This window comes from Ranitomeya imitator, chromosome 9 (assembly GCF_032444005.1).
Source record: "Ranitomeya imitator isolate aRanImi1 chromosome 9, aRanImi1.pri, whole genome shotgun sequence".
NCBI classification, from domain to species: Eukaryota; Metazoa; Chordata; class Amphibia; order Anura; family Dendrobatidae; genus Ranitomeya; species Ranitomeya imitator.
The window spans coordinates 151,926,960-151,945,351 of NC_091290.1; the positions used below are offsets into that span (position 1 = coordinate 151,926,960).

An 18,392-nucleotide genomic window follows, 5' to 3' on the forward strand; every position below is an offset into this window, starting at 1 on the left:
GCCCATCAATAATGATGAGAACTAGATGAACTTCCAGCCAGAAAGAGAACCCCAAGCTTCAGTGTCATTATCATATAGTCCAAGAATCAGTGTGCAATTATTCTGTTCCGTAATTGTCAGCATCATTACTCCCGATTCAAGGTATCAGTGTCATTACCCTGTACCCAAAGTGTTAGTGTCATTATGCTGGCATAATGCTGGCTGGGATCTTGGCATCGTGTCTGCCAGCTTGTAAAGTGAAAGTAGACTGTGCTCCATCTACACACACAGTGTGAGCAGTGAGCGGGAACGTCCTGGACTCTTATTTTAGACAATGTGTTACTGACAATATAACAGTATTATTGGAGGAGACAGACTCAGGCACCAATAAACAGTAGCACATAGTAGTTGTAATTTATGCAATAATAAACATTATTCCCACAGGACAGCATTGCAGGCTTCCATGGCTCGGGTTATTGGTTCACATCTAAACAAGAACAAGAATTTTCCAGTGGAGTATTTCAGGAGAGTGATGTTCTGGTCTTCGGGGGAAGTCAGAGTGTGGTGGTCTCAATACCGTTCTCTGATCGCTTGTACCACCAGCCCTGATGTTTCACTCCCACCAATCATTGCCCTGACTGGGGGACACAGACAATCCCCAGGGGCCACATACAATCCTAAGGACTACAGACAACCCCAAGGGGCCTCATGATCCCGCTGGCATCCAGGTTTATTCGTTCCACTCAGATGTCGCAGGACAGAAGACTGGGGGTAATTATCGCGACCGCCAAGAAATATGTAACAAATGTGTCCGCCATTACAGCTCCTGTCCTCTGTTATCAGCCACTCTCCCACATTCCTGGAAATCTGCTCAGTTTCCGAGTTTGCTGTCGTCAGGCTGAATTACATTTTCTCATCCTCAGAGCAGCGTGCAATTCTACCAGTTCTCCGCAGGTGACCTATATTTTCCTGAGGGGTCTCCCCATGTCTGGAGTAATGGCTTCTCTTCCTCTGATCCCCGTTCTCTCTGTCCCACTGGGTTCTGGCCATTTCTACCTGCACTCTCTGCCCTCCAATACTCAGCCGCTCCAGGATTAGCAGAGCCCTCTGGGCCCCCTGTGGGTCAGTGTAGTCAAGGAAGGCTCGGTGCTGGGCTCCCTGCCAGGTCAGGTGCACCGGAGAAGCCCCCCGCTCTCGTAATATGCCCTTCAGCTCACTGACTCTGGTAGTGGGGGGGATATTCCCCATATACACAGTGCTGACCTGGCTCTGGCCTGGGTGGTCTGTGGTGGGCACAGTGGGAGTGGGGTGGGCCGCTCGTGTTGACCCCCAGGTCGGGCTCCTCATGGGCGGCTCCTCTTCACTCTTCAGCGTCACGTCTTTCCCAGCGCTCCGCTCCATTTCTTGCAGTCTCCTCAGGATCGGAATCTTACTCATTAGGTCTCGACTGATCTGAGAGTCCGGGGGAAAAAACAGTCATCAACATTCTCAAAAAGAGCAGAATCCCACCCCAAATCCTGACGTTCTGCAGCTTCATGACAAACTTTAGGGTACATACTGACAGCAAGCAGCCATATTCCAGGCACATGCTGGACCCTAATATACGGGAGCCCCTGTATAGACCCCATACTGACCTTGGACCATATAATCCCCTGTGGCTTTGGGCGAGTGCAGCCAGTTTTGATGACCCGTGTGGGGGTGAGGATATAATCCACGGTCAGGTCGTGATCATCCAGCAGATCCTCTGGGAAATCCAGAACCTGCAGACGACAAGATGACAATGGCGCCTCTCACCTTACACCAAAACAAAACCATCCCAGACTCCACTTACCTGACAGTCATGGACCACAGTGACCACCACGGTCCGCTCTGTCACGGCGCCCATGGCCACCATCATCGCAAACTCCATATCTGCAAAACCCTCTCCTTTCCCGATTCTCCACCCTGTGGACAATGGAAGAAGTCACATTATTCCCATAATGCCTCAATGGTTGATGACCCCATTTTTTGTGTGGTATGGTGGGACGTCTGGGTCTTCTCGGGAGCTGGAACTATTCTCTTGGGAGGTTTGATGAGACATCTAGGACTCCTCAGGGGCTGAACCTATTCTCTAGTAAGGAGTGATGGACCATCTAGGACTCCTCAGGGGCAGGACCTTGTTAGAGATGATGGGGGATTTGGGTTTCTTTGGGGCTAAACTGGAGTGATGGGCCATCTGGGACTCCTCAGGAGCTGGACGTATTTTCTTGTGAGAGGTGATGGGACATTTGGGTCTCCTAAAAGGTTGGACCTATTCTTTTGTGAGAGGTGATGGGACATCTGGGTTTCCTTGGGGCTAAACTCCATCTCTTGGGTGAAGTGATGGGCCATCTGGGACTCCTCAGGGACAAAGTTAATACGGTTGAAAAAAGGCAAATGTCCATCAAGTTCAACCACCAGTTGATGGGACATTTTGATCTTCTTGGGGGTTGGACCAACTTTGTTGGGTGATGACGATTCTTGAATCTCATTGATGGCTGGACCTTTGTGTCTGTATAACCGAGTGCTGCATGGTCCCGGCTCGTGTTTCCTGTTACCTTTCTCTGATACAGCGACAGATCCCACAACCACCAGATCTACCCGCATCGCAGAATCCAGGCCCAACGGGATGCTGAAATCCTTCACCCCCTGCAGGAGAAGCGAGAATATGAGTGGACAATGTCCCGGAGATCAGCTGAATGAGGACCACATCCTCAGCCCAGTGCCACATCAGCCTCACATTGTTTTGATTGCAATCTTCCATTTTCATCACTGTATCATCAGGTAAGATTTAGTAATAACCGGATCAGTGTCCACTGTGCCGGGTCCTGAGGCTTTGTGCTGTGTGCTTAATTGAGACTGGTTCTGAGCTGCAGTAATCAGTACAGCTACTACAGAACATGGGGCGCTAACGGGCACAAGGTGCTCAATATTCGGGTGACAGTTTCTATGCACCAACGCTCCGCACAAGATGTAAGGTTTGCAGTGCACACTGTGATCCTAGTGTGTGAGCCCACCTGCCAATGACAAGACGGCCTCACAGCCGAGACCCCACACTACAGACTCGCCTCTCTCTGAGCCCAGGCCGCACATGACCTGGAGGAGCGTGGGATCTAGCGCACCTCACTAAATGCAGACACGTGAAGATGGTAGATGGGTGCAGCGCGCAGGAGGATGCAGTGCACACTGCATGTACACAGAGGCCGGCCAGCGCCACCTGCAGGATTCAGCTGATCCGGCGCAGTGCATGCGAGGCTGAAGTATATAGAGAGAGAGAGATCGCCTTGTTAGATGGGCTCACACTGATCAAAAGTGGGCAAATACCCTGATGTTATATGTGTAGTGATGGGGGAAGTCATGTGCGCCAGGTGTACGGAGAGCGGCTGTGTGTGTGTGTACATATATATACACACATACACAGTATAGTGCCGGTTTATGCACCGCTTTATTCCAAATCATCTAGTTTATTCTCATTAATAATAATGTTATTTCTATAGCGACAACATATTCCACAGCGCTGTACAATAAGCTGCGACGTATACAGACAAAGACTTCACAGAATAACACAAAGATCACCAATTACAGGAGGAGCGAGGGGCCAGCTGCCAGGTGGTGGTACATGATCCAGCTCAATGTTTTCTGCTACAAGCCAGTCTCCCTTCCCCTCTGACAATAATAAATAGAGTCCCTAGCAAGTTACCTTTCAGTCTCCTTCCCCCTCTGGCAGCTGTAAATATAGTCTCTAATAATTGTCCACTCAGTCTCCTCCCCCCTCTGGCAGCTGTAAATAAGGTCCCCAGTAAGTGTTCAGTCAGTCTCCACCCCCCTCTGAAAGCAGTAAGTAAATTCCTGAGTAGGTTTACATTCACTCTCCCACAGTGACAGATGTAAGCAAAGTCGCCAATAAGTTGCCCTCCTTCCTCCTCTGGCAGCAGTAAATATAGTCCCTAATATTTGTCCAGCCAACCTTCTATGGAGGCCATAAATATAGGCCCCAGTAAGCTTTTTTATCAGCCTCCTTCTCCCTCTGGCAACTGTAAATATGGTCCCTAGTAAGTCTCCAATCAGTCTCCTTCCCCCTCTGTCAGCAGTAAATAAATTCCTCAGTAGGTTTACTTTCCCTATTTCCCCTGACAGATGTAAGCATAGTCACCAGTAAGTTGCCCTCCTTCCCCCTCTGGCAGGTATCTATCCTCAGGAGCAGTGTTCTCTGCTGAGCTAATGATGTTAGGCAGTGCACACCGCACCTGCTGCGGCATCTCCGCGCCCCACATCTGAGAGTGGTCGGTCAGATGCGCCGCTGGTCATACGGTCTGCACCGGCGCTCACCTGGGAGGTGGAGCAGATCCTCAGCGCCTCTTTGTTGGCCCCCGGAGGTGGAGTGATCCGGTTAAAGAGTCCGGTTCTGAGTCGCGGAGTCGGAATCAGCAATGTTTTATTGGCCTGTGGATAAAGGACAAGAAGCCGCTATGAAGTCCAGCTGTGTCTGGGGTAATAGGAGGAGGCTTGTGGGTGAGAACGTGCCCCGGTGCCGGCCGTACCTGCAGAGCCGCCAGCCGGACGCCTTCCAGGGGTTTGTCCGGATCCACTTTGATTTCTTGTGTGTGGCTGAAAACCTCCAGAGCCGTGAGCCGGCGGCTGGCCTGGTGCGCTGCCTGGAGGAGAGGGAGGAGCGGGACTTACTTGTAGGGTGAGGAACCGCGCCGTCCTCTGCGGAGCGTCAGGATTTATCTTAACCGTCTGCGCAGATTGGAATTCCCGCAGGGTCGATAATTGCTCGCAGGCCTGAGCCGCCCCCTGCACACCGAGAGGGGATCACGTCACTGGGGTCTACCCACCGGAGGGGCACGAAGTGGAGGGGAGCCCAAAGGACCGGTCTATTCTGTGGCACAAATATTCACGTCCCTCTGGCCCCGATATATCTCCTGCCATTATGTCTGATCTGGGCAATCTCGGCTGAGCAGGAGCAATCATCCCCATGTTTGCTGCAATGTGTCAGCGCAGATAACTGCATCAGGCTGGAGACGCCTCATGTCTAGGCTGAATACAATTGTAACAAACCTTCAGCTGTGTGAGCATGACAAGGTCTATTACACGGCGCAGTGGCTTGCCTGATGTTACATCCTCCGTGGTTCTGTACCTTAAAGTTCGGGATCCGGTGATGAACGGGGCGAGGGAAATCTGCCAGATTACTGTGCTCCATATAATCCCAAACCTTCTGCCGAACGTCCCACTTACTGCACCCTGGAAAGAGGATGAAACGCAGGTCACATGACGGTGGAAAGAACCAATCAGAGGCTGAGCGCAGATCCCAGTACCACCAAAGGGGGCAGTAATAAGCCCTGCCCCTATGACATGCCTGTTACTGGTCATGGGGGCAGACTGCGGGGTGGAAGCTATTCGTGGCTTTGTGCCACTTTATGTGGATAATTAATCAAATAAATAAGGCAGCACACTGCGGCGCGAAAACATGCAAAAAACATTAATGTGGCTACCAGGTACACATGAGTTGGCCAATTTATGCGCTAAACGCTCTCATTTTTTCATATTTCTAGTGCAGTAATGCAGTTCAATTTTCATGTTTCATGTTTGCATGTTTTAGCGCCGCAGTGCGCTGCCTTATTTATTTGACTGTATATGAGTTGGTGACTCTAGGTTCAGCACCTGTTCACACTAAGTTTATGTTTGGATGTGCAGGTCAGGTTTTTGAAACTTTATGTGGATAAGTCACAAATTGTTGCTTACAGTGGGTCTCCGCTAACATTTGTCACTTCTCTTGTATTTCAGTTTTTAAAAAGGGGCAAATAAAATGGCCGAGATTTACTGCAAATGCAAGTGATAGCCCCAACGCCAAAGTAATAATCCTCACAATGCCAGAAAATAGCAGAAAACCTGGGAAATACCTCCCTGCTCTCCAGCAACCTGCAGATGGGGAACAACAAGGTGGATTGTGCCCTAAAAAAACAGAAATGTATCACTGTCTCACTGTATTGTTACTATATGTCAGGAGGATACAGTATTGTTACTATGTGTCAGGAGGATACAGTATTGTTACTATGTGTCAGGAGGATACAGTATTGTTACTATGTGTCAGGAGGATACAGTATTGTTACTATGTGTCAGGAGGATACAGTATTGTTACTATGTGTCAGTATATTGTTACTATGTGTCAGGAGGATACAGTATTGTTACTATGTGTCAGTGTATTGTTACTATATGTCAGGAGGATACAGTATTGTTACTATATGTCAGGAGGATACAGTATTGTTACTATGTGTCAGGAGGATACAGTATTGTTACTATGTGTCAGGAGGATACAGTATTGTTACTATGTGTCAGGAGGATACAGTATTGTTACTATGTGTCAGGAGGATACAGTATTGTTACTATGTGTCAGTATATTGTTACTATGTGTCAGGAGGATACAGTATTGTTACTATGTGTCAGTGTATTGTTACTATATGTCAGGAGGATACAGTATTGTTACTATATGTCAGGAGGATACAGTATTGTTACTATGTGTCAGGAGGATACAGTATTGTTACTATGTGTCAGGAGGATACAGTATTGTTACTATGTGTCAGGAGGATACAGTATTGTTACTATGTGTCAGTGTATTGTTACTATATGTCAGGAGGATACAGTATTGTTACTATATGTCAGGAGGATACAGTATTGTTACTATGTGTCAGGAGGATACAGTATTGTTACTATGTGTCAGTGTATTGTTACTATATGTCAGGAGGATACAGTATTGTTACTATATGTCAGGAGGATACAGTATTGTTACTATGTGTCAGGAGGATACAGTATTGTTACTATGTGTCAGTATATTGTTACTATGTGTCAGGAGGATACAGTATTGTTACTATGTGTCAGTATATTGTTACTATGTGTCAGGAGGATACAGTATTGTTACTATATGTCAGGAGGATACAGTATTGTTACTATGTGTCAGTATATTGTTACTATGTGTCAGGAGGATACAGTATTGTTACCATGTGTCAGGAGGATACAGTATTATTACTATGTGTCAGGAGGATACAGTACTGTTACTATGTGTCAGTATATTGTTACTATATGTCAGGAGGATACAGTATTGTTACTATGTGTCAGTATATTGTTACTATGTGTCAGGAGGATACAGTATTGTTACCATGTGTCAGGAGGATACAGTATTATTACTATGTGTCAGGAGGATACAGTACTGTTACTATGTGTCAGTATATTGTTACTATGTGTCAGGAGGATACAGTATTGTTACTATGTGTCAGTATATTGTTACTATATGTCAGGAGGATACAGTATTGTTACTATGTGTCAGTATATTGTTACTATATGTCAGGAGGATACAGTATTGTTACCATGTGTCAGGAGGATACAGTATTATTACTATGTGTCAGGAGGATACAGTATTGTTACTATGTGTCAGTATATTGTTACTATATGTCAGGAGGATACAGTATTGTTACTATGTGTCAGTATATTGTTACTATGTGTCAGGAGGATACAGTATTGTTACCATGTGTCAGGAGGATACAGTATTATTACTATGTGTCAGGAGGATACAGTACTGTTACTATGTGTCAGTATATTGTTACTATGTGTCAGGAGGATACAGTATTGTTACTATGTGTCAGTATATTGTTACTATATGTCAGGAGGATACAGTATTGTTACTATGTGTCAGTATATTGTTACTATATGTCAGGAGGATACAGTATTGTTACCATGTGTCAGGAGGATACAGTATTATTACTATGTGTCAGGAGGATACAGTACTGTTACTATGTGTCAGTATATTGTTACTATGTGTCAGGAGGATACAGTATTGTTACTATGTGTCAGTATATTGTTACTATATGTCAGGAGGATACAGTATTGTTACTATGTGTCAGTATATTGTTACTATGTGTCAGGAGGATACAGTATTGTTACTATGTGTCAGTATATTGTTACTATATGTCAGGAGGATACAGTATTGTTACTATGTGTCAGGAGGATACAGTATTGTTACTATGTGTCAGTATATTGTTACTATATGTCAGGAGGATACAGTATTGTTACTATGTGTCAGGAGGATACAGTATTGTTACTATGTGTCAGTATATTGTTACTATATGTCAGTATATTGTTACTATGTGTCAGTAGGATACAGTATTGTTGCTATGTGTCAGGAGGATACAGTATTGTTACTATGTGTCAGTATATTGTTACTATGTGTCAGGGGGGGATACAGTATTGTTATTATGTTTCTCTGTGTTCTAATATTGTACTATTATGTGCAGTAGGCTATGATAGTATTTCTTTATATCAGTATCTTATTATATCATTACTATGTATCCTTCTGTTCTAATATTATTACTATGTCAGTTTGTTGTAATATTACTATATGTCAGTGTCATATTATATTGCTATTATGTATCAGTGTATTATGTTGTTACTATATCTCTCTCTAATATTATTACTATGTACCATATAATATTGTTACTATGTATCAGCGTCCTATTATATTATTACTATGTGTCCTTGTGGTATATTACTATGTAACATATAACATTGCTATGATGTTGTACATTGTAATACTATGTAACAATCCTATAACACATCCGTTAAATCTCTCTGTCACTTTTCATTTGTGTCTCCGTGTTTTGTGTCCATTGTATTTCAGAAATGTAGAATATAAAATGCCTATTCTGAGGTTATTAATGTCGGTGTCTCTGTACATTCCCATCTGACATACAGAAGACATTGGCGCTTGTTGTGACAGCTGTCATCTGCACAGCGCCCTACGGAGTGACACTGGTCAGTGCGCTGGTCGTCAACGCTCGTGTGAACGAGGCCCAATACATAACATGCGGCTCACCAGCTCGGAGTGTGATCACAGCCTCCATGTTCAGCTGATCGGCTGCTCCTCACACAACAGCTGCACTTTCCACGTGTCTGCACTCAATGTACGGCGGCCTGGAAGGGTCAAATCAGTGAGAAAAGCACAATACCCTCCTGTCCTGGCTGCCAGTGTCTCTACAGTCCTGTTCACACTCACTTATATATAAAGACGTCTGAAACAAATGCTGCAAATTTCTAGTGTTTGCCAGGAGATTTTAAAGATCAGCACCGCAAATAAAACATCAATAAATTAGGTAAAGAGTAATGTAAAAATTTGGCCATGTGAGGGCTTGTTTTTTGCGGGACGAGTTGTACTTTTGAACAACATCATTGATTTTACCATGTCATGTACTAAAAAATGGGAAGAAAAATTCCAAGTGCGATGAAATTGCAAAAAAAGTGCAATCCCACTTTTTCATTTTTTTTCTCGCTACGCCATTTACCAATTGGATTAATTATTTTCTTTTATTGATAGATCGGGCGATTCTGAACTCGGCGAATCCAAATATGTGTATATTTGATTTGTTTTTAGTGTTTTATTTTCAATGAGGCAAAAGGGGGGTGATTTGAATTTTTATATATATTTTTTTTTTTAAACTTTTTACTTGCTTCAATAGTCTCCATGGGAAACTAGAAGCTGCACTTGTCTGATCGGCTCTGCCACACAGGGCTGCAGTCCTGCTCTATGTAGCAGATATGCTGCTCACTTGTTATAGGCACCAACCACCAGGGGGCGCTCATAGCGATCCAGCAATGACAACCACAGGGGTCTCCTGCTGACCCCAGGTTGTCATGCCAACCCAATCAGTGACCTGCGGTCATGTGACACGGGTGCCAATGGGAGGAGGTAAAGATGCGCTTCCTGCACGTGCATGTTAAATGCCGCCATCAGCGTTTGACAGCGGCATTTAACATTTTAGGTTACTTTCACACTTGCGTCGGTATGGGTCTGTCGCAATGCGTCGGGCCAACGTACCGACGGACGTTGTGAAATAACTGCACGACGTGGGCAGCGGAGGCAGTTTTTCAACGCATCCGCTGCCCATTCTGCAGTCCAGTGAAGAGGGGGCGGAGTTTCGGCTGCGCATGCGCGGTCGAAAATGGCGGACGCGACGCACAAAAAAAGCTACATTGAATGTTTTTTTGTGCGTCGTGTCCGCCAAAACACGACGGATCCGTCGCACGACGGACGTGACGTGTGCCCATCCGTTGCGACCTGTCGCTAACACAAGTCTATGGGCAAAAAACGCATCCTGCGAGCACATTTGCAGGATCCGTTTTTTGCCCAAACCGACGGATTGTGACGGAGTACAAAAGACGGAAGTGTGCAAGAGGCCTTAACAGCTGTTCCGGGTGCATATCAGGTGATCAGATCAGCTGTCATGTGCCGGAAAAAGCGGGGGCTCATCGCCGGCGCCGAACTAACAGGGGGAGGCATCCAATGACTGACTGTGTCCATCACTGGAAGTTAAGGGGTTAATCCAAAGGGAAGCGGTGTTTATGAAAAATATTCAAAAGATTTTACAAAGGGGACAAAATACAGCATAAACAGTTACATAAAATAAGAGGGATTATCAGAAGAACTTACTACCCCGATCGCAGAGACGATTCAGCTTAGACCACGGAGAGCGCTTCGATTTGGCCGCCAATAAACGGGGTCCCTACATACAGGATATGTAACTCTCTGCACGAACACTGATGATAATTGGGATTGATCTTTTCTCAGACCCCGAGTCCCACCCACACACCCCTCTACGATGACCTTACATGGGCCAGGTGGTGAAATCCCAATTTATGCAATAACCCCTCATTGGACGATCACCGAAGGTCGAGACGGATGTCGTGTTTTGTATCGGGATTTTATCTACACTTAGAGACCCCACATGGTCCAGCTGCTGGCGGTTATATGGCCCCTATGGATTTGGGGCCTGTTGGTGGGGGTTATAATGAGAAAATATATATATATATCAGTTTCCTTGGATGCCAACAATGTAGATCTCATTAATATCGGATGCATATAAACTCCAATATTCCATATACAGTCATGGCTAAAAGTATTGGCACCCCTGCAATTCTGTCAGATAATACTCAGTTTCTTCCTGAAAATGATTGCAATCACAAATTCTTTGGTATTATCTTCATTTAATTTGTCTTAAATGAAAAGACACAAAAGAGAATGAAGCAAAAAGCAAAATATTGATCATTTCACACAAAACTCCAAAAATGGGCCACACAAAAGTATTGGCACCCTCAGCCTAATACTTGGTTGCACAACCTTTAGCCAAAATAACTGCGACCAACCGCTTCCGGTAACCATCAATGAGTTTCTTACAATGCTCTGCTGGAATTTTAGACCATTCTTCTTTGGCAAACTGCTCCAGGTCCCTGATATTTGAAGGGCGCCTTCTCCAAACTCCATTTTTAGATCTCTCCACAGGTGATCTATGGGATTCAGGTCTGGACTCATTGCTGGCCACCTTAGAAGTCTCCAGTGCTTTCTCTCAAACCATTTTCTAGTGCTTTTTGAAGTGTGTTTTGGGTCATTGTCCTGCTGGAAGACCCATGACCTCTGAGGGAGACCCAGCTTTCTCACACTGGGCCCTACATTATGCTGCAACATTTGTTGGTAGTCTTCAGACTTCATAATGCCATGCACACAGTCAAGCAGTCCAGTGCCAGAGGAAGCAAAGCAACCCCAAAACATCAGGGAACCTCCGCCATGTTTGACTGTAGGGACTGTTCTTTTCTTTGAATGCCTCTTTTTTCTCCTGTAAACTCTATGTTGATGCCTTTGCCCAAAAAGCTCTACTTTTGTCTCATCTGACCAGAGAACATTCTTCCAAAACGTTTTAGGCTTTTTCAGGTAAGTTTTGGCAAACTCCAGCCTGGCTTTTTTATGTCTCGGGGTAAGAAGTGGGGTCTTCCTGGGTCTCCTACCATACAGTCCCTTTTCATTCAGACTCCGACAGATAGTACGGGTGACACTGTTGTACCCTCGGACTGCAGGGCAGCTTGAACTTGTTTAGATGTTAGTCGAGGTTCTTTATCCAACATCCGCACAATCTTGCATTGAAATCTCTTGTCAATTTTTCTTTTCCGTACACATCTAGGGAGGTTAGCCACAGTGCCATGGGCTTTACACTTCTTGATGACACTGCACACAGTAGACACAGAAACATTCAGGTCTTTGGAGATGGACTTGTAGCCTTCAGATTGCTCATGCTTCCTCACAATTTGGTTTCTCAAGTCCTCAGACAGTTCTTTGGTCTTCTTTCTTTTCTCCATGCTCAATGTTGTACACACAAGAACACAGGACAGAGGTTGAGTCAACTTTAATCCATGTCAGCTGGCTGCAAGTGTGATTTAGTTATTGCCAACACCTGTTAGGTGCCACAGGTAAGTTACAGGTGCTGTTTATTACACTAATTAGAGAAGCATCACATGATTTTTTCGAACAGTGCCAATACTTTGTCCACCCCATTTTTTATGTTTGGTGTGGAATTATATCCAATTTGGCTTTACGACAATTCTTTTTGTGTTTTTTCATTTAAGACAAATTAAATGAAGATAATAATAACAAAGAATTTGTGTTTGCAATCATTTTCAGGAGGAAACTGAGTATTATCTGACAGAATTGCGGGGGTGTCAATACTTTTGGCCATGACTGTATTCTCCCAGAGACTGACTGCGCTGATGTAACAGCAGTGACGATAGCTATTTGTACAAGGTGTCAGATCTTCCTTTGATCCACTCAAAACCTAATAAACCTTTTCCTGTCTCTCCATCTATGGACAATACACGTCCTGTTCAGTAACCTGGGCATAAAGAGTAATCCCTGCATACCGCCATTTTACATAAAGGCAGCTTGGAGTGCTAGCCCCTGTCTCCTTAGGGCAAATGGTAGAGAAAAGAATAAAGGGAGGGGGGGGGGACCTAAAGGACCTGTAGGATTTTTAATATATTCTATGACACCTATACAATTTTCTCATGTGGGGAGGAAGTTTTTGGTAAAGGAAAATTTCTTCCACAGTTGCACTGGAACGGCAGCATGCTGATGAAGGAATCCATGCGCCACTTAGGTGACGTTTAGTTTGCGCCTATTTGCACAACCATTGCAGGTGAGTGAACAACTTTCCTTCTCCCCGGTGCCAGTACTCACTACGCTCAGATGTTCTCCCTTTCCGGCAATCCACTACTTTAAATTAAATTGTTCAGCCTGCATCGCCATCTAGTAGCAGATTCTAAAGGTTCCGTGTACTAGAAGACTTTTCTCAAATCCATTTTAAAGGGGATCTATTGGTGACCGTCCTCTCATCTACACTCGCACGCAGGTAACACTTCCATCACATGTCCTGATATTTCCAGTATTGGAAAAACCTATATCAGTGCTATCCGTGTCCGTGTGTACAATCTGCGCGACACATACTGGAAGAGAAATGACAAATGCTTAGGTATTAAAGACGTGCAAAGATAGAGATAGATAGATAATAGATAGATAAATAATACATATATAAATTATATATAGATAGATAATATATAAATAGATGGATAATAGATACATAATAGAAAGATAGATAGATAATAAATAGATAATAGATAGATGATAAATAATAGATAAATAGGTAACGGTAACAGTTAGATAAATAGATAATAGATAGATAATAGATAATATATAAACATAATTGTTCTGTCCCCACATGAGGCGAATGAAGGTGTTGCAGACTAATAAGAGTTGTGAGAGAGATAATCGTACCTTCGTATTTCCTCGATATGAGGCAGACAGGACCAATGCTGCTCAGCGTCCAGAGAGATGATGCACTCCAGGGATTGTGTAATCCAGACTTGTTTATTTTGTAGATCTGGACATACAGCGTATAACTGGTAATACAGAACTTCTCCAGAAATGCAGGGTAGACAGGGTACAGTAAGATGTAGCACCAAGTGTGTCTGCAAGTGTGAGCAGCATGAGAGAGTGGTCGAAAGACTGATGCCTTCCTAAGCCCAGTTCAAAAGCACGTCCTCTCACAACAGAAAGTAAACTGGAAATGGCTGCCAGAGGAAGAGAAGATTTGACCCCTGAACCGGATGTAAGACATGCCCACAAGAAATACATGAAAAACAAGCTGCCATACAGAAAAAGGCCATTGGGTGGCAGCAGAGTAAAATATAACAACATACATGGAAACTGAGGAATATACATGGAACAGCACATCCGTAAGGGATTTCACTATATCAATGTCCTTAAAAAGTCCAACAACCTAGAAAGTGAAACCAAACATGCATGTAATGCAATAATAACTTTAAACAAGACATTAAGTCAGTTCCTGAGATAATCCAATGGAAAACCCATCTTCGGATCAGAGAAGCCGCACTAGGCCAAACTATCTCTGACCCACTGTAATCCAATGGACAAATAGTAGTGCAGTGTTCTGTTCATAGTTTATCCTACCGGAATGTCCTCGATTGGTAGTACCAGTACGAGCTCGTGGATAGGCCTCTGAAATGACTTAGTTCACCTTTCCTAAGGACTTTCAGCTCCACCTTCCGGACCTTACCGTCTTCACTAGGGAAAGTCTTTGTAATGATTCCCATAGGCCAGTCAATCCTTTGAGCTTGTTGCTCCTTCATTAACACAATATCTCCTTCCTTCAAGTTTGGTTTACTCTGTTGCCATTTTCTTCTTCCTTGCAGAACCACAAGATACTCCTTTCTCCATCGGTTCCAGAAGTAATTGGCGAGGTACTGTACGCGTTTCCACTGCTTCTGGTAGGAGTTTGCGTGAGTAAACTCTCCACTGACTGTTAGCGGGTTCCCGATCTTTTGGGTAAGAAGAGTAGCCGGCGTAAGAATAGTTGGCGTTTCAGGATCCATTGACACTGGGACAAGGGGTCTTGAGTTGATTATGGCAGAAACTTCAGCCAGAAGAGTAACCAAGGTCTCATGCGTAAGTCTTGAAGAGTTTATGTCCATAAGCATAGAGTTCAAGATGTTGCGTGAGATCCCGATCATCCTTTCCCAGGAACCTCCCATGTGAGAACTATGCGGAGGATTGAAGATCCAGGTGCAACCTTTTTCTGCCAGTTGATCCTGAATTGGCTTGATGTCAATATCCAGCTCTCGACATGCACCGATGAAGTTGCTTCCGCGGTCGGACCTTAACTGTTTCACTGGTCCTCTGATCGCTAGAAACCGCCGAAGAGCGTTAATCAGGCTGGATGTGTCCATAGATTCTATCACTTCTATGTGAACGGCACGGACACTCATGCAAGTGAATAGTACGGCCCAACGTTTACTGTTGGCATGACCTCCACGAGTCCTGCGTGCAGATACCATCCATGGCCCAAAGACGTCTAGGCCAACGTAGGTAAAAGGCGGTTCGGTGCTCAGTCTGTCGAAGGGTAGGTCGGCCATTTGTTGATGTACCTGTTTTCCTCTAGTTTTGCGACATTGCACACAGCGATGTATTGATCCCGCTACACGTCTTTTCAAAAATTCTCATTGGGGTCTGTTACAAACCCCCAAATATAACAGAAAGCATGGAAAGTCTACTTCTAAAGCAGATAGATGAAGCTGCAACCCATAATGAGGTCCTGGTTATGGGGGACTTTAACTACCCGGATATTAACTGGGAAACAGAAACCTGTGAAACCCATAAAGGCAACAGGTTTCTGCTAATAACCAAGAAAAATTATCTTTCACAATTGGTGCAGAATCCAACCAGAGGAGCAGCACTTTTAGACCTAATACTATCTAATAGACCTGACAGAATAACAAATCTGCAGGTGGTTGGGCATTTAGGAAATAGCGACCACAATATTGTGCAGTTTCACCTGTCTTTCACTAGGGGGACTTGTCAGGGAGTCACAAAAACACTGAACTTTAGGAAGGCAAAGTTTGACCAGCTTAGAGATGCCCTTAATCTGGTAGACTGGGACAATATCCTCAGAAATAAGAATACAGATAATAAATGGGAAATGTTTAAGAACATCCTAAATAGGCAGTGTAAGCGGTTTATACCTTGTGGGAATAAAAGGACTAGAAATAGGAAAAACCCAATGTGGCTAAACAAAGAAGTAAGACAGGCAATTAACAGTAAAAAGAAAGCATTTGCACTACTAAAGCAGGATGGCACCATTGAAGCTCTAAAAAACTATAGGGAGAAAAATACTTTATCTAAAAAACTAATTAAAGCTGCCAAAAAGGAAACAGAGAAGCACATTGCTGATGAGAGTAAAACTAATCCCAAACTGTTCTTCAACTATATCAATAGTAAAAGAATAAAAACTGAAAATGTAGGCCCCTTAAAAAATAGTGAGGAAAGAATGGTTGTAGATGACGAGGAAAAAGCTAACATATTAAACACCTTCTTCTCCACGGTATTCACGGTGGAAAATGAAATGCTAGGTGAAATCCCAAGAAACAATGAAAACCCTATATTAAGGGTCACCAATCTAACCCAAGAAGAGGTGCGAAACCGGCTAAATAAGATTAAAATAGATAAATCTCCGGGTCCGGATGGCATACACCCACGAGTACTAAGAGAACTAAGTAATGTAATAGATAAACCATTTTTTCTTATTTTTACGGACTCTATAGCGACAGGGTCTGTTCCGCAGGACTGGCGCATAGCAAATGTGGTGCCAATATTCAAAAAGGGCTCTAAAAGTGAACCTGGAAATTATAGGCCAGTAAGTCTAACCTCTATTGTTGGTAAAATATTTGAAGGGTTTCTGAGGGATGTTATTCTGGATTATCTCAATGAGAATAACTGTTTAACTCCATATCAGCATGGGTTTATGAGAAATCGCTCCTGTCAAACCAATCTAATCAGTTTTTATGAAGAGGTAAGCTATAGACTGGACCACGGTGAGTCATTGGACGTGGTATATCTCGATTTTTCCAAAGCGTTTGATACCGTGCCGCACAAGAGGTTGGTACACAAAATGAGAATGCTTGGTCTGGGGGAAAATGTGTGTAAATGGGTTAGTAACTGGCTTAGTGATAGAAAGCAGAGGGTGGTTATAAATGGTATAGTCTCTAACTGGGTCGCTGTGACCAGTGGGGTACCGCAAGGGTCAGTATTGGGACCTGTTCTCTTCAACATATTCATTAATGATCTGGTAGAAGGTTTACACAGTAAAATATCGATATTTGCAGATGATACAAAACTATGTAAAGCAGTTAATACAAGAGAAGATAGTATTCTGCTACAGATGGATCTGGATAAGTTGGAAACTTGGGCTGAAAGGTGGCAGATGAGGTTTAACAATGATAAATGTAAGGTTATACACATGGGAAGAGGGAATCAATATCACCATTACACACTGAACGGGAAACCACTGGGTAAATCTGACAGGGAGAAGGACTTGGGGATCCTAGTTAATGATAAACTTACCTGGAGCAGCCAGTGCCAGGCAGCAGCTGCCAAGGCAAACCGGATCATGGGGTGCATTAAAAGAGGTCTGGATACACATGATGAGAGCATTATACTGCCTCTGTACAAATCCCTAGTTAGACCGCACATGGAGTACTGTGTCCAGTTTTGGGCACCGGTGCTCAGGAAGGATATAATGGAACTAGAGAGAGTACAAAGGAGGGCAACAAAATTAATAAAGGGGATGGGAGAACTACAATACCCAGATAGATTAGCGAAATTAGGATTATTTAGTCTAGAAAAAAGACGACTGAGGGGCGATCTAATAACCATGTATAAGTATATAAGGGGACAATACAAATATCTCGCTGAGGATCTGTTTATACCAAGGAAGGTGACGGGCACAAGGGGGCATTCTTTGCGTCTGGAGGAGAGAAGGTTTTTCCACCAACATAGAAGAGGATTCTTTACTGTTAGGGCAGTGAGAATCTGGAATTGCTTGCCTGAGGAGGTGGTGATGGCGAACTCAGTCGAGGGGTTCAAGAGAGGCCTGGATGTCTTCCTGGAGCAGAACAATATTGTATCATACAATTATTAGGTTCTGTAGAAGGACGTAGATCTGGGTATTTATTATGATGGAATATAGGCTGAACTGGATGGACAAATGTCTTTTTTCGGCCTTACTTACTATGTTACTATGCCTATAATCCAAAGTCCCGCAGACCGTATCTTGCCCTCTGTGATCTGCCTGCCTTGGTGTTCAGTTTTTTCATGAAAGTGTCAAATCAGTAGATCGGTGATGTGATGTCTACTGGGAATGATGCAAGGATGTTGCTCTGAAAACTGTAGCTTGGCTCGACTTAATCGACCTCCGACTCTCAGCAAACCGAAGCTGTCCATTAGTGGATTCAAATGGGCAATGGGGCTTTTCGGAGGGATCTGCTGTTTGTGGTATAAGCATTCCCATTCGGTACTGAATACACTCTGCTGGACATAAAGTATTATAAGAGACTCACAGTGAGAAATGTCCGCAGCAGAGAGTGGTTTTTGGCAGACGTGCCAACCATGACAGTCTTTGTCTCCATGTGAATTGTGATAAGATCTCGCAATGTGGACTAACCTTGCAATAGTC

The 18,392-nt window shown here is 44.0% G+C and overlaps 1 protein-coding gene across 4 annotated transcripts; it reads right to left on the bottom strand.

Moving 5' to 3' along the window:
- Nucleotides 1–369: 369 nt before the first annotated feature.
- MTHFSD (methenyltetrahydrofolate synthetase domain containing) lies at nucleotides 370–13,770 on the bottom strand. Of its 4 annotated transcripts, none has more exons than XM_069739449.1 (8): nucleotides 13,640–13,770; nucleotides 5,138–5,241; nucleotides 4,539–4,652; nucleotides 4,327–4,440; nucleotides 2,556–2,646; nucleotides 1,811–1,923; nucleotides 1,614–1,739; nucleotides 370–1,431 (listed from the first exon to the last, which is right to left on the bottom strand). In XM_069739449.1, exons 2-8 carry the CDS (start codon nucleotides 5,198–5,200, stop codon nucleotides 883–885), a joined length of 1,170 nt encoding a protein of 389 aa, XP_069595550.1. In that variant the 5' UTR covers nucleotides 5,201–5,241; nucleotides 13,640–13,770; the 3' UTR covers nucleotides 370–882. The 4 variants fall into 4 exon arrangements, with proteins under 4 accessions (XP_069595550.1, XP_069595548.1, XP_069595549.1 ...); XM_069739447.1 differs by lacking the exon at nucleotides 13,640–13,770 and adding an exon at nucleotides 8,864–8,956; XM_069739448.1 differs by lacking the exons at nucleotides 4,539–4,652; nucleotides 13,640–13,770 and adding exons at nucleotides 4,681–4,794; nucleotides 8,864–8,956.
- Between the last annotated feature and the right edge of the window lie 4,622 nt (nucleotides 13,771–18,392).

Excerpts from the sequence above, each read along its gene's own strand:
- MTHFSD (XM_069739447.1), bottom strand. The coding sequence starts at position 8,891 with ATGGAGGCTGTGATCACACTCCGAGCTG. Across the intron at positions 1,924-2,555 it reads TGTCGCTGTATCAGAGAAAG|GGTGGAGAATCGGGAAAGGA; the intron begins GTAACAGGAAAC and ends CATTGTCCACAG. Across the intron at positions 1,740-1,810 it reads CTGTGGTCCATGACTGTCAG|GTTCTGGATTTCCCAGAGGA; the intron begins GTAAGTGGAGTC and ends TGTCGTCTGCAG.